Genomic DNA, 15,769 nt, shown 5'->3' on the forward strand with positions numbered 1-15,769 from the left:
TTCCTCTCTCCCAAAATCCCTAAACCTCTCTCCTTCTTGCCGTGAATCCCTCTTTCTCCCAAATAACCCTCTTTCTCCTCTTCTTCTTCTTTCTTACCGTGAAGATCTCCTTTTACTCCGAAAACACCATCTGTTTTTGTCTCCACTGTGCCCTAATTTTGCCCTAAATCCCAAATTCGTCTAATTTTACCTTAAATCCCTCTATGGCTGCCCTCTCTTCCAGCTTTCTTTCTCAACTTATCTCTCAAAAACTCAATCAAACCAATTATTTGACGTGGAAACGTCAAATCATCCCCTTTATCAAGAGTCATCGGCTTTATGGCCACATTGATGGCTCTCTTCCTGCACCACCTGAGTTCAATGTGACTGATGTGAAGAATGCTGCCGGGGAAGTTGAAAGCACATTAACTGAGCCTAATCCGGATTATGATACATGGACGGCACATGATCAAGCTCTTGTTGCTTATATCACATCAACCCTTTCAGATGAAGTGCTCGCAGGGATTGATGATGATCTCACTGCAATGGAGTTGTGGCAGGCCTTAGCCACAACATATTCCCAAATTTCTGAAGCCCGATTTCTTCAACTTAAGAGGCAATTTCAAGATTGCAAGCGTGGTACTAGATCAGTTTTGGAGTTTATGACTGAACTGAAGAATATTAGTGATCAACTGGCCATTGTGGGACACCCTATTAACGATAAAGACAAAGTTCAACAAGTCCTAAGTGGGTTGGGACCTGATTTCGATGTCTTCTGTACTGCTTTAGAGGTGTTGCCTTCCCTTCCCTCATTTGAAGATCTCAAGGCAAAACTGCTTCAACATGAAGCCAGCCGATTGCAACGTCAGGACTTATTGCCGCATGGTCAACACAATGTTCTTGTTACAAACACTTATTCTCATCCAGGGAATCGTGCTAGAGGGTTCCATGTGCAATCAGGGACGGGAAGAGGAATCCTTCCTACTCCTCAGGCTACCACACAGGGCAATATCCCACGAAGGATCCCTACTTGTTTTTATTGTAACAAAAAGGGACACGTAAAGTCTGAGTGTTGGCACAATCCGCAGAACAAAGGCAAAGGGGTTCGACGCGATAACACACAGACGAGTTCACATGTGCCAGGCAACCATATTCCTCCAGATGTGCAACAAATTCTTATGACTGCTATGTCCAAGATCAATTTTAAACAGAATGAGGAAGGAACTTGGTATGTGGACTCTGGTGCAGCAACTCATGTGACTGATAATGCAGGTAAACTTTCTAGTGCTCTCCCTTATTTAGCTCAAGGCTCAGTTGTTACAGGAGATGGATCCCATCATAAGCTATCCCACATTGGAAATGCACAAGTGTCTTTGTCTCACTGTTCTTTACCCTTGAAAAATGTTCTAGTTGTTCCAAATATCAAGAAAAATATTAATTCTGTCTCTAAGCTTATTGATGATTCTAATTCCTCTGTTGAATTTACTCCATCTTCTGTTTATGTCAAGGATGCTCGAACCAAGAAGACATTCGCTGAGGGTGTTCGCAAGGGCAACATGTACGTTCTTGAGGAAGCTCCAACAATGTCTGCGTCAAGTGTCTATGTTCCGTCTTCTCCTAGTCCTCATCCTGTTGCTTTAACAGAGTATGATAGGTCATTCATTTGGCATGGCCGTTTAGGTCATTGCAGTCATTCTTTTATTCGTGATCTTGTTAAGAATGGGTTCATCCCCAAGTCCAGTCTGAGTCCTGTCAATGAGTCAGACATGTGCTCTAATTGTCATATTTGTAAGAGCCATGCCTTGCCTTTTCAGTTGATAAATAAACGAGCATCCAAATTATTTGAGACAATATATTCTGATGTTTGGGGACCAGCTCCTCTTTCTTCTTCTTCTGGGAGCAAATATTATGTTGTTTTTATTGATTCTTACTCTCGATACACTTGGATTTATTTTATGAAGCATAAATCCGAAGTGTTTCACTTGTTTACTCAATTTCATGCTTTAGTCCGCAACAAATACTCCTCTAATATTGTGCATTTCCAATGTGATGGTGGGGGAGAATTTATCTCAAAAGAATTTACTGAGTACTTACTAAATCATGGGATCACTAGACAGATTTCCTGTCCACATACACCTCAACAAAATGGCATAGCAGAGAGAAAACACAGACATATAGTTGAATCTGCATTAAGCATGTTACATAATACTGGCATCCCCATGACTCTTTGGACTGAAGCTTTCCATACTGCCATATATATCATCAATCGTTTGCCATTGTCATTACTTGAAGGAAACTCTCCATATTTCCTTTTACATCATGAACACCCTGATTACAATGTGCTGCGGGTTTTTGGGTGTATTTGTTATGTTCATGTTGATGTCTCTTTACGAAACAAATTTCAGGATCGGGCTATTATGTGCAGATTTATTGGTTATTCTGACAGTTATAAAGGGTATAGATGTTACAATCCCAAAACTGGGCGTGTACACATTTCCCGTCATGTTGTTTTTGATGAACTCAGATTCAAGGACTCGACAGACACATTTGTGGAATCCAATGCTGATCCTCAGTCTTATGATCCATGGCTAAGTGCTGAAATCTTATCTCCACAGGGTGATCCACATCAATCTTCGGCTCCAATATGTCATGACACTTCCTTTGCCTCATCCCAAATTGATTCAGAACCATCCACATGTGATCCTCGACCATCTGGTTATTTTTCAGGGATGACTTATAGTAGAAGGCTTCCCTCTATCCGTGCTTCAGACACAACCAATGTTCTTCCACGCAGATCAGAACGGGTGAGACATCCAATTGACAGGTGGGTCAGCTATGACAATTTTTCTTTAGATTTTCAGATCTTTATGACAGAGGTGAACAAAAATGAGGAGCCCAAGAGTTATGATCAAGCCTCTCAAGATAGACGTTGGATTGATGCCATGAATGAGGAGATGTCTGCCTTGCATGAATGTCAAACTTGGGCTCTTGTTCCTCGACCAGACGGGAAAAATGTAGTGAGTTCCAAATGGGTTTATAAGATTAAATATAAACCCGATGGCAGTGTTGATCGATACAAAGCCCGTCTTGTTGCCAGAGGATTCACTCAACAGTATGGTGAGGATTATGATGAAACTTTCAGTCCAGTTGTCAAGATGGGGACAATACGAGTTATTCTTTCACTGGCAGTGTCACATGGATGGCCTTTATATCAGTTGGATGTGAAGAATGCATTTCTTCATGGCTATTTGAAAGAAGAAGTATATATGGAGCAACCTCCAGGGTATGCATCAAGTGATCCTACTCAATGGGTTTGCAAACTACAGAAGTCATTATATGGGCTCAAACAAGCATCTAGATCATGGTTTGACAGGTTCTCTCTCCATATTCAGCAGGCTGGTTTCACTTGAAGCGCTCTTAATCATTCTTTATTCTTATATCGGTCAGGTGAAATTGTAACTTGGCTTCTCATATATGTGGATGATATAGTACTCACGGGAAACTCTTCCTCTCATATCGCTCATGTTAAAGAGGTCCTACAAGAGGCTTTTAAAATGAAAGATCTTGGGGAGCTACGATACTTCTTGGGGGTTGAACTTGATAGAAAGGATAATGAGATGACTCTCACTCAACATAAGTATGCTCTTGACATATTAAACAAGGCAGGGATGTCACAGTGCAAACCCATAAATACTCCCAGTGTTCTTAACTCCAAGTTGCGTGCTCTTGATGGAAGTGATGCATATCCTAATCCTCGGTTTTATCGAAGTATTGTTGGCATGTTGCAATACCTCACTTTTACCCGTCCTGACATAGTATATGCAGTGAACCAGGTCTCTCAATTCATGCATGCTCCCACAGAAGAGCATATGGAAGCAGTTAAGCGGATTTTACGCTATCTCAAAGCTACTATTGGAGATGGCCTCGTTTACACAAGGTCCTCAAATGTCTTGGATGGACATCATCTTTATACCTATACTGATGCTGACTGGGGGGTGATCCAGATGAGAGACGGTCTGTTTCGGGTTATTGTGTTTTTCTTGACTCCAATCTTGTCTGTTGGAGTAGCAAAAGACAACGGGCAATTTGCAAGTTAAGCACAGAAGCAGAATATAGAGCCATGGCTGCCGACACTGCTGAAGTTGCATGGTTACGACACCTCCTTGGAGAACTCTTACTTCCCATTGCCAGCTCCTCCTTCCTTTGTGATAATCATAGTGCTATTAAAATGGCTTTCAATCCCATCTCTCACAGCCGTACCAAGCACATAGAGATTGATCAACATTTCATTCGTCAAAAGGTTGAAGACGGGGTCATTTCTCCAACATATATTCCTACATCACAACAGGTGGCGGACTTGTTTACTAAAGGACTTACAGGCGAACACTTCTGGACTTTGAAGAACAAGTTGTGCATGATTCATCCCCATGCCCAACTTGAGGGGGGCTGTTAAGAAGACACATTTGGATTGGATCGGATCTTGATCCAATCCATGACACCGCCTAAGGCACGCGCCTCTAGGCGGTGGCATACTTGTAATTACATTCCTTTTTTATTATGTATTTTGTAAAATGTACATTTTGAGTATAAATAGAATGATACAAAGGAGGAGATGTATTCTGCGCCCCACTTTATCTCTCCTCTCTTCCTCTCTCTCAGGTTTTCCTATTTCGCTCTCTATCTCTCTCTCTTGTTACAGCCCACATATATCAAAATCTTACAACTTGTACATTTATCAATTGTTAAATGGTTATTAGTTTCAACTAAACTTGTTGCACATATACTTGTACACATGACACTATGCACACTCATATGAATATTATGCTTCTTACTCAGACATGGTAGTCTGACTCCTTCTGATTTAATATTTTCAGAAAATGGTATGGCGAGCAATTGCGGTCGTCGCTGCGGACAGTGCTATGTGACCATATCTTCTTCGGATGTCCTGAGGATTTCTGACTTGTAATAAATCTTCAAGTTCTAAATGATAACTTGTAGTATTTCAATGCAAGAATTTATTTTACTTAAATGCCTTGAGTCTGTGCTATTACTTGTAACTCGCCCAAATAATTTGACTAATGATTTAATAAAGTTTTTCTGCTGTTGTTTAGAAAAAAAAAATTAACCCAAAATTTTTAAGTTAAATATTTGGGGCGTTACAGCTATGGTATCAGAGCAGGACAAGAATATATGGTTCATGGCATTCCAGCGACCTTACAAAAGTTCTGTAAGTGGTTAGTTTTGGTTTCTAGTTTGTAAAAAAATGAATTATTACAGTTTTTTTTAACCTAGATATATTGTTAGGGACACTATTAGACTTAACGATGTTATTATGTAGGTTCTTCGGGAACCAAGATGAATATTTTGATGAAAGGATTCAATGAAATGACTTTAAGTGTAATACTTGAATTGGTTTAATCTAGAATGTTATACCGGATCTTAATTGAATTCGATCCATGACATAGGGTCTAATGACTCAAGTTTCGATACACATTAATATTGAATCATAGTTGACCCGATTGATATATAGAGGTTATATGTATATATACATCACTTTCTAGTAATGAAGGCTATGCTATTAGGGGCTTCAAATAAGGAATATCGCTACACTAAATAGGACCCTAAACGAGATGCAAGGTTTATACTTCAATTGGTTTTGAAGTATCATCTAATATAACACACATAGTTAGATACGCCAATCCATTTGATTGGTCTTTCCAACGAATTTCGCGGACAAAATTCTTTTTAAGGGGGAAGGATGTAAAACCCGCAAAATTTCAATAATTATCAAAATAAATAAATATTACCATTCTTGGAAATAAATACAATAAAGCGATATAGAGTCGATCCAAATGGATCTTGTATCCAAACTGGATCAAATGGATCCAGGATTTTGGATTCGGACACGATGTATGGATTCAGATCTTGGATGAATCTGAAACCCGATTAAAATCTAAATTTTTGTTTTCAACTATAACTAAATTCGCAAAGCACTCTTCTAAAGTTTCATCTCTTGCAAATATCACCCTCGTTATGACCATATCTGATTGATATATGCTTTCCCGTAATTCACATAAAATAATGAGTTTTTTCCTAGTTTGGGTCCCAAACTCAGGGATTTTCTAGTCATATGTATTATGACTTTGATTTATGATTATCAGGACTTGATTCCTCATAAACAGTACTCACACCACTTCATACGTCTTACTTAGGCGATTTCGAACCTCGTTTATCATTGAGGTAGTTTTAGTCGCAAAGAAGTGCAATCAATAAAGAGTTGACGCACTGGTAAGGTTGGTTGCCTCAGCAGGAAGAGAACGTGGTCCGAATCCCCTTGTATACCAGAAATTTTGTTAAAAAATGCTATTTTGTAAAATGCGTCAAAAGAGGATAAAAGGATTATGGTTGCAAGAATATGCAACAAAACAGGAAGTGACGCACTGGTGGGGCTCGTTACCCCTTAGGGAGATGAACCCTGATTTAAATCCCCCTGTGCGCCAAAATGAAACCTTTTTACAAAAAGATTATATAGGTAATTTTCATTGGGATTTTCTTTTTCTTTGAAATTCAAAAGGGCATTAAATGGAGACTTAAATAGAGGGTGTGGGGGGGGGGGGGGGGGGGCGACTTTCCAAAACAAGAGGGGATGAACGATTGGGCCACCTTGGAAGCCCAATCGTCCAACATGATAAAGAGCCTCCCTTCCATATTCTGGAAATGGAAGGGAGTTTCAAAAATGAAAACGAGCAGCCGTTTTGAGAGCTGCAATAAAAGCAAGAAAAAAAAAATTGAAATTAGTATTGAAGGACATTTTTTTTAGAGACTTCACAAAAAAACCGAGGAGCCTTGAAAACTCCTCTTCTTTCCTCTCCCACGCCTATTCCCACTGTCATGTTTTCCTCTTCAGTCATTTTTGTCCATTGTAGTGTTGGAGCCATCTGGTTCCTTGGCTATTTTCGGGAAGAACACAAGCAAAGAGGCGTGAGAAACAAGGGCTATCTCCCTCAACCGATTTCTTCTGGTGACCTTCAAGATAAGGTAAGAGCATTACAACTTTATGTGTGTGCCTATGCCATGAAATACAAGTATATTGCAGTGTCCTTTGAAAGTATGTAGCATCATACAACCATTTAAAAGATTCATGACATATGTGAGATCGAATCGGTTCTCAGTACCATGCATAATATTCTTGTATTTGCGACAGTTGAATGTCATGTTAGGGGATTTCATACTGCCCTTGATAAGGAGATGGCAGGCATAACTCTGATAGCCATATCATGCTAATAGACAACGTGTATTCTTTAAAAAAAAATGATGAAATTTATGATACAACCTTGATTTGGTTATTGGATTATTTCTATCTCATATGTTTAAATACGTTTTTGAATTGTCCTAATTATAAAGCTATGGGTTCACGCAGATTGAATTATTCATGTGGTGATACCTAGTGGTTTCTCTCTTTTGGGTTTGTACAAACAGAAATTTTATTTTGTGCATTTGGACCAAATAGTAGTCACCATGGGATCATGTGGTTTAATTTCAAAACTATATAAGTAGAAGAGTAAATATATGTGAGCAGACCATATAGCATTTTAATCGATACATTATCAAGTCATCATGGGATGCATGCTAGATCTGTATAAACATTGGAATAGTTTTAGTTTTTTTGAATGACCTCAGCAAATGGAGATTTAGCATATACCCTAAGGTGTACTGGTGGATTTGGGTTAGATGCTTGCATCCAGGTGTAGTTAAAAAAAAATATCAATCCATTGTTATGGTGAATCCTTATTCTTTTGTTTTGATTCTTGTCATATTTATGAGAAGGACATTCTTGATTGACACGAACTTCCTTAAAAGAAACTATTAGCATCATATAGATGATTTATAAGTGTCGACCTACATGATGGTTCTAGACATACCTATGCACGTAATGGTTCCATACCCTGACCAAGTATCTAAGTGCACAAATCCATTCATCAAGGAAAATTTTGAGTCAATTCAAGATGTGACCAGGGCCGACTTGACCTGGGGTCATATTTCCTTTTCATCGAAGTGCTTATCAGATTTGACCATGGTGGTGGATCTGGTCCAGCCTGACATCGACTGAGTAGAACCAAGCGGGGGGTTTGTGTGAACACCCCAAATTTTTCAAAATCTTATAAATATTCCCTTTTTGCCCCTAACCCCATTTTTCTGAGTAATTGAGTCACTTTTAAATCTAAATTTCATTTTATTTCTCAAATTTCACTGAAATTAAATTCATTTTATATATCTGACTCGATCTCGGATCCAGATCCAATGTTAAAATCCAAATTTGAGCTTCACTATCCAATTTTCATATTAAATTTTACAAAAATACCAAAAATAAATTCTAAAATATTCAGATAGTCGATCCAATATCCATTTGGATTCGAGACTCTATATTCCTTGGTTCGAGGTTTAAACCTCGAATATTTCTTCAAAATCCGGATGTAAACCCATCTTTTGAAGAAATTTTTTAAAAAATAAACTCAAATTCTCAGTAAAGCCTTCTTTGGTAAATATTTCTAAAATTTTATAAATGATTTAGAAATCCCATAAGTTTTTAGAATTTTGTTTTCAAAAATACAAAAAAATGTAGAAAATTTCAAGAAAAAAAAATAAAATATAAATAAGAAAATTGAAAAAGAAAACACAAAAATGGCCTTTTGAAAACACCCTTTTGAAAATCAAGTTTTGCGACAACACTTTTTAGAATTTTTTTTTGTTAAGGCCTCCTTTGTGGGAATTTTTGTAAAGAGAAAGGACCCAATTAGAAAATTGGCTAACATTTTCCCATTATAAGAAGGGAGCCGCAGGCCTCCGTTTCTTCATCCATTACAATCCATCTCCTACCCCTTCATGTGCTCTAATTCTTTCTCCTTCAGAGGACCACTCTTCACCCCTGCATTTCTTGATATTTCTTCTGTCTTCCTTTCCTCTTCCAGCGATTCCCCTCTGGGCTGTCAAAGAAGCCCTTCTCTTTCCTTTTTATTCTGACCATTTCTTTTCTTTTGATCTTCCTGTCGACTGAAGAAAACCGACTTCTCAAAGCAAGGAAAGTAACTATCATTTCCTCCTTGTATTTCTGATTTTCTGTGAGAGTTTATGTTTTAATGCATTTCGTTTTTCTTTTTTTTTATCTCTCTCTTTTCCTTTGTTGTTTCTGATTTCTTCTTAAATCCTCTCAGAGCACTATCGTGATATCAGTTCTGCATATAGCAAACACTGATTCATGCACATTGTGCAGTATCAAATGGAATCATCATATTCCCACATTTAATTTCTTTAATTACAAAATTTTCCTTAGCCTTGGATTTCTTTTTTTTTTATTGTGCGTTTCTCTGTTATTTTCTGTAATCCATGGTGCGGAGATACTCTTCCTCTCTTGTATTTATATTGCTTGCTATGTGTTATGTACGTTGCATCAGCATCCTCCACTTTGAATTAGCATTTCTGTCATTTGATTAAAGTTCTATCACATTCCTATTATTTATTTCTTTTTTTCCTTTTTCTTTCTTTGTCTTCTTCTATCTTCTTACATCTTTACCTGTGTTTCTTTCACATTCCCTGTTATAGTTAGCTTCCATTCTCCTTTACATTGGATTGATTTCCTGTTTTGAATCCATTTTATCCATTCCTTTTTTTTTATTTCCGAAAATTTCTGAGAATCTCCCTCTCGGTATGAATTGATAAGGGAAGGTAAGCCTGTATGTCTAGGTGATTTGGTACTCGGGCATATGGTCTTTGGTTTTGTGGGTTCTTACTATTACCATTATTAATGGAGCGGGAGGAGATAATCAGCCAGTTTGATCAACGACAAAAAGGTATGATAGAATCTGCATATGAAGTGTGGGAACAAGAGCAAAAAGAAGAGTTGAGTTCAGATAATGGTGATGGGAACTTCATACTGCCCTTGGTGCCATTAAATGGCTGTTGGACAAATTTGAGAGGTGTTGGGTAGCTGTGGAGAAATTGGAGCTTGATCGGCAACTTGACCCTCATGCCTCAAACCATTTCCGTGAAGGGAAGCAAGTCCCAAGTCACATTGATGCGGACCTCATTGAACGTATTGAGCCAATTGGGAGTGAAATATCAGTAATATATACATCTGAACCATTTTGATGAAACCACTAATATCGTCTGCTAAAAAAAAATCATAGTTCTATCTAAAATCCCTGCAACAGAAGGTGTTACTACATACTAGTTCTCTCTGTTGTGAAGCACAAGAGCATTTCAGGATAAGAATTGACTTCAATGAAACTGGATGTGACGCAACTATTAGAAAGCATCTTGTTGAAAGATTTTGGAGGTGTTGAAGATACGTTTCTTGGAGAGTTGCAGTTTATCTTTGTTACTTTTCTGATGGATCAATATTTTCAAGCATTTTTTTTCCTCAGCTGTACATATGCACCACCACCATCCAACGCATCTTATTCATTTGCTGCATTTACTGTATATTCCCCTGTCACCTACACATTCCACTATGATTTTTACAGCATCATCACTCATTTTGTATATTATCTCTGCATCTCACACCGTATGCCTTCACATCACATCCACCATTTCAATCCGCTTCCTGTGCACATATAGTCACTATTCACCTCAGTCACCTCCATCACTATCTATCCATTAACACCCATCACCTTTTACTTTTACATATTAAGCAATGCACTTGCATGTGTCGGATCTCTGAGTATCTCACGATATATATATTGATAATGTATGCATACTTGCCAATCACTAAGTCTTCTTATTTTATACACATTTCCACCTGTTAATTGTTGAGCATCTCGTAGATCACATATTTGTTATACATTCATATCTTCCAAAACCATCCAGCATCTAACATTCTTTAAACATAGAATTCATACTTCTGCATATACATTCTCAGTTACCACACCTCCTACATGTTCCATCTCATGTTACTTTCACAAGGCACCTTCCTTGCTCATCCATACAACAACCTACTTCTGTACTCACCCTTCTGTCTTTCTGCATTTTTGTCTTCTCACTTTCTCACAATAACTCTCCCCTTCTCCTGTGCACAATACCTTCAGTCCCTTCAGCCCCAGCACGTCAATTTACTTGGAGCTGGGTGATGAACCGAATTACTAGTGGTCACCCGAATTCATTTTGTGTGAATCTCACTCAACCTCATGAGGTGTGCCAATTTGGATCAGCTATAAGCCGTTTAGTTGCTCATATTGGATTGAATATGAATCAAGGGTCCCTTAGCTCAGCTTGTAAAAAAAAATGTTAGAAACAGGGAGTATGTTAATGAAATAGAGAGAGAGAGAGAGAGAGAAGAAGGAGCTGTCCGGATCCTAACCAACATATCTCAACCTGTGATTCTGCCTATCTTACCTGTGTATTTATGATTATTTTCCCTTCACCATTTCTTTTCTCTCCTTTAATAGCTGGGCTACAGTTGCATATTGTATATGTTATAAGGTTTACATGATATCTATGATAATCTTTACGTTTCATATCACATGTGCCATTTAGCTACAGCCACACCACCTGCCACTGTAGTATTTGCACAACACCCACACTTATGACACCCTCCACAACAAGTCATTTAAGTCTCTCATGAATACGTCATTAGGTAGTTAGCTTGTTTGCCATTAATTAGCATAATGTTAGTTAATTTCATATATTGGCTAGTTTACAATATCTCACCCGAGTTGGTTCACCAACTATGCATACACATTAGTCATGTCTTTACAAATTCATTTACTTATGCAGCATGATAACTCACGCATCATATATTTAGATATAGGTTCATTTGTATGTTGTCATTTCCTGCATGTTCATTACCATATAACCCCCCCCACAACACCTATTACACAATACAACATAACCTTCTCCTTCATTGTTTTCGCACACACCAACACCACCATATCCCAGCTGCAATACCACAACACCATTAGGCACCTTCCCACCTGCATGTTTTAACATATCAATAGTTATGGTAATGATTACCTCTGGAATCAATGTGCAGAAATTGATTGACAAATCAATCTATTGTGTTGTACTTCTCACAACTTTATTTTGCTTAAAACAAGGTATTGACTAGGGTCACCCGGTTATGTTGTCATATACCCCCTGCATATCCTCACAACATCCTACAGTACCTTTTTTGAGCCCTCCACAACATTTACCATGTCATTTCCCTGCAACTACCATGTTATCTAACCCGCTTCACTTATACCTCATCCATCAGCTCTTGCATTTGCTGCACACTTACCACCAATCTTCATTATCACCCTCCTGTTAATACCTACCTGTTAATTGCACTATTCACCCTATTATGATAATTACGTGCACCCTTCCACTATAGCCACTACACTATTCAAAAGCATCCACAACAGTTTTGAGACTGCTGTAACCCTTCACCTTCATGTCCTTCATACACAGTATATTGCATTCTTCACTATACCACTGCATTAACACATCCCTCATCATCTACACCCTGCATATCATATCACCTACTGTAAGTGTCTCAACTTCCCCTACTGTTACCACCAACGACATTACATTTCCAACCCTCCCCTCTGAATAGCACCACAGAGTCAAAATTTCTTTCTTTAGCAAATTTCCTCATGGCAAGTCACCAAAAGGACTGCCACAAACTGTGATTTCTCATAGTGGTTCACAAAAGCCATTACTTCCAGAAATAGCTCATCACGAGCAGCTATGGCTGTTACATTCCATGATGGTTCATCTTGGACCATCCTGGCCCTTGCCTTCATCCATTACATAAGCCCTCTCATATAGGTTTTTCTATAGTGTTATATGTATATATATATATATATATATATATATATATATATATACACATACAGGTATATATGTACTTTCTTTCATAAATATAGAATATGCCACTGCCCCTCATATATGCATTCTCTTCTTAAATGAATATGAATATCTATTTAGGCATGTCAATCTAATTATCAATATCCTGAGATTCAATGTAAATATGTCACCATTTCCATTTTCCTCTCACCTTATACTAACTAAGTGTTTTGCAGGAAATATTCAGAAATTGTTGAAATTTCCTTAGATTTAGGATTTTATTATTTATTTGCATTCTCAAACTTGTAATCAGCTAGATACCAATGAAAACTCTACGTTTCTTGCCTTAGATTAGAATGGATGAGCATGTAAGTAACATTTGTTTCATTATTTTTCTGTATTTCTCAAAAATACACCAATGGAGAAACACGAATGGCACGTGCACCATTCTAATGAAAGGTAATTAATCCTAATCAAATGACTCACATTGATGGCCATAGTCAAAATGTGGGCAATGCTTAGGATTTTTATATTTTATGGAATAACACTGAATCCCTTTCAAAAATCATCATATCTTTCAAAATATTTTCTTCTTTTATCAAAGTTTAACTTAAAATTAACTTAAAATATATATCAATGGTCATAGTCAGGATATATTGAGAGTTAATTTCATTTTAAACTCTATAAAAGCACCAAAATATATTTTATTCTTCACCTGAATTCAAACATGATTATTATATAATATATTCAATGACCATAGTCAGGGATATATTATATCTTCAATCCTATTTGCATTCATTTAAAGAATGAAATATGATTTTCAAATTCTTTAAATTCATTCATCATTTAGGATAGAATTGCATCATATTTTCAAAATTCTTTCAAAACCCAAGTGATTTTCTTCAAATATCTTCTTCACTCCTCAAATCAATCCTTATTTATAGATTCAAATTCAAACTCTATCTCATTTCAAGATTCAAAATTCAAATTTCAAAGTCTAATTTGACTTTGAAATTTCAAATTCTTTTCTATATTCAAAATTCAACTTCCAATTCAAAACCAAATAAACTTCAATTTCCAAATCAAAATTCAAACTTCAAAGTTCAATTTAACTTTGAAGTTTCTGATTCATCTTCTGATTTCAAATACCAAATCAAGTTTGTGTCCTTATCTTCAAAATCAAAATCAAAATCAAAATCAAAATCAAAGCTTGAGAGTGATTCTGAATCTCAAAAATTTAACTCTTCCTAAGTTTTAAATTCAAATCCGGGACCCATCTTCAAAAGTCCCATTTGGACTTTCAAAACCCAAATCCAAAGTTAGAACCCAATTCCATCTTGGATTCCAGATCTTGGACCCAATTCCATCTAGGATCCAGAATCCAATTCCATTTCGGATTCCAGATCTTGGATCCAATTCTGTTTAGGATCCAGAACCCAACTTCATCTCGGATCTCCGACTTCAGATCCAAATTCCAATTTAGGTCCCAAATTCCGGATCCAACCCAACCTTGGATCTCAGACTTCAGATCCAAAATTCCATTTAGGATCCCAGACTTCAGATCCAAATTCCATCTTGGATTCCAGATCTTGGATCCAATTCCATTTAGGATCCAGAATTCAACTTCACCATTGGATCTTAGATTTCGAATCCAATTCCCATTTAGGATTATAATTCTCTTGGATCTCAGACTTCAGATCCAAAAATCTATTTTAGGGTCTAGAGTCCAATTCTCCTTTAGGATCCAGATTTCAGATCCAACTTCATCTCGGATCTTAGACTTCAGATCCAATTCCACTTAGAATTCCAGAACCCGGATCCAACCCTATCCCGGATCTCAGATCTCAGATCCAGTTCCATCTTGGATATAAGACTTCAGATCAAAATTTCATTCTAGATTTTCAAATCTAATTTCATTTCCAATTTTTAAAGCCAACTTCAAATTTATTTCTCAAAGTCTAAATCCAAATTCAATTCCTGTTTAGATATTGAAGTCAAAATCGATTCTTGAAAATCGATCTTAAAGTATATTATGACTTTGAACAAATCATTCTTATTTCAATAACTCTAATTTCCTTCTTATCTTCGTCTACAAACTTATCTCTCCAAAATTCTGATCATTCCAAATTCCAGTCCCTTCTTCCGGATCTATTGAAAATCTAAAGTCAAATTCAATCCTTTAAATCATTTTCTTCACTCCATCATCAAGTTCATCTCAGAAAACTTGGAAATTTTTAAATCATTTTCTCAAAAGAGCATACATCTTTGCATTGCACAAGCATGATTCTTGGCGCATCTTAGACTTAGGATAAATTCTTAGATAATATTTTAGCAAAGCAAAAGGCATAAATTCGACCCTTGGTTCGATTACCCCTGGTAAAGGCGCTAGGAATGGTCGAACCTCGTACCGACGAGCGGATCCTGTCTCCCAATTTTTTCCTGCAATATTTCAAAAATGGAAGCGAGTAATTTTCCTAAATATTTTCAAATTTAAGGTCAAGTGAGACCTTCGCAAAAGAGTTCCTCTCTCTCTTCTTTTCTTTTCTCTTCTCTCTTCTTTTTTTGTCTTTTATTTTCTCCCTTCAAAAAGGAGGAAATAGAGGTTAGAAAGGAAAAAAGAAGGAAGAGAGAGAAATATCAAGAGAGAATTTTTTTTGCGATGATCACAGTTTTGGCGACCGTGATGGGACTCGTCTCTGCCTGGTCGAATTATACCCTTTTCGCTTTGCTTTTATATTATCTAAGTCTTTATTCTATAAATGTCAGATTCATTTTCCATGCAAACCTTAGGATTCTAGACTCTGTCCTAAGCTGACATCATTGCATATAGGATTTAAGTATGGTTTGGTAGGACCATATTGAGGAGATTATTCCATGCTCACATTAGACTTAGGTCTGAAATACAACTCTCCTCAATTCTAGGGATTGAATGCAAAACAATGTATGTAAGTGTATGCTTCTCTTCATTTTA

At 37.1% G+C, this 15,769-nt stretch overlaps 1 protein-coding gene across 1 annotated transcript; it reads left to right on the plus strand.

Moving 5' to 3' along the window:
- Nucleotides 1-203: 203 nt before the first annotated feature.
- On the plus strand, nt 204-4,076 carry LOC149822418 (uncharacterized). The gene is made up of 7 exons (XM_089980284.1): nt 204-1,251; nt 1,390-1,633; nt 2,504-2,595; nt 2,707-2,783; nt 2,841-3,096; nt 3,427-3,812; nt 3,984-4,076. Exons 1-7 carry the CDS (start codon nt 204-206, stop codon nt 4,074-4,076), a joined length of 2,196 nt encoding a protein of 731 aa, XP_089836410.1.
- The last annotated feature ends 11,693 nt before the right edge of the window (nt 4,077-15,769 follow it).

Source organism: Nuphar pumila, chromosome 11 (genome assembly GCF_984573655.1).
Source record: "Nuphar pumila chromosome 11, dmNupPumi1.hap1.1, whole genome shotgun sequence".
Classification (NCBI taxonomy): domain Eukaryota; kingdom Viridiplantae; phylum Streptophyta; class Magnoliopsida; order Nymphaeales; family Nymphaeaceae; genus Nuphar; species Nuphar pumila.

Excerpts from the sequence above, each read along its gene's own strand:
- LOC149822418 (XM_089980284.1), top strand. The coding sequence starts at position 204 with ATGGCTGCCCTCTCTTCCAGCTTTCTTTCTCAACTTATCTCTCAAAAA. Across the intron at positions 1,252-1,389 it reads TCATGTGACTGATAATGCAG|TTGTTCCAAATATCAAGAAA; the intron begins GTAAACTTTCTA and ends AAAATGTTCTAG. Across the intron at positions 3,813-3,983 it reads TAGTATATGCAGTGAACCAG|ATGAGAGACGGTCTGTTTCG; the intron begins GTCTCTCAATTC and ends GGGGTGATCCAG.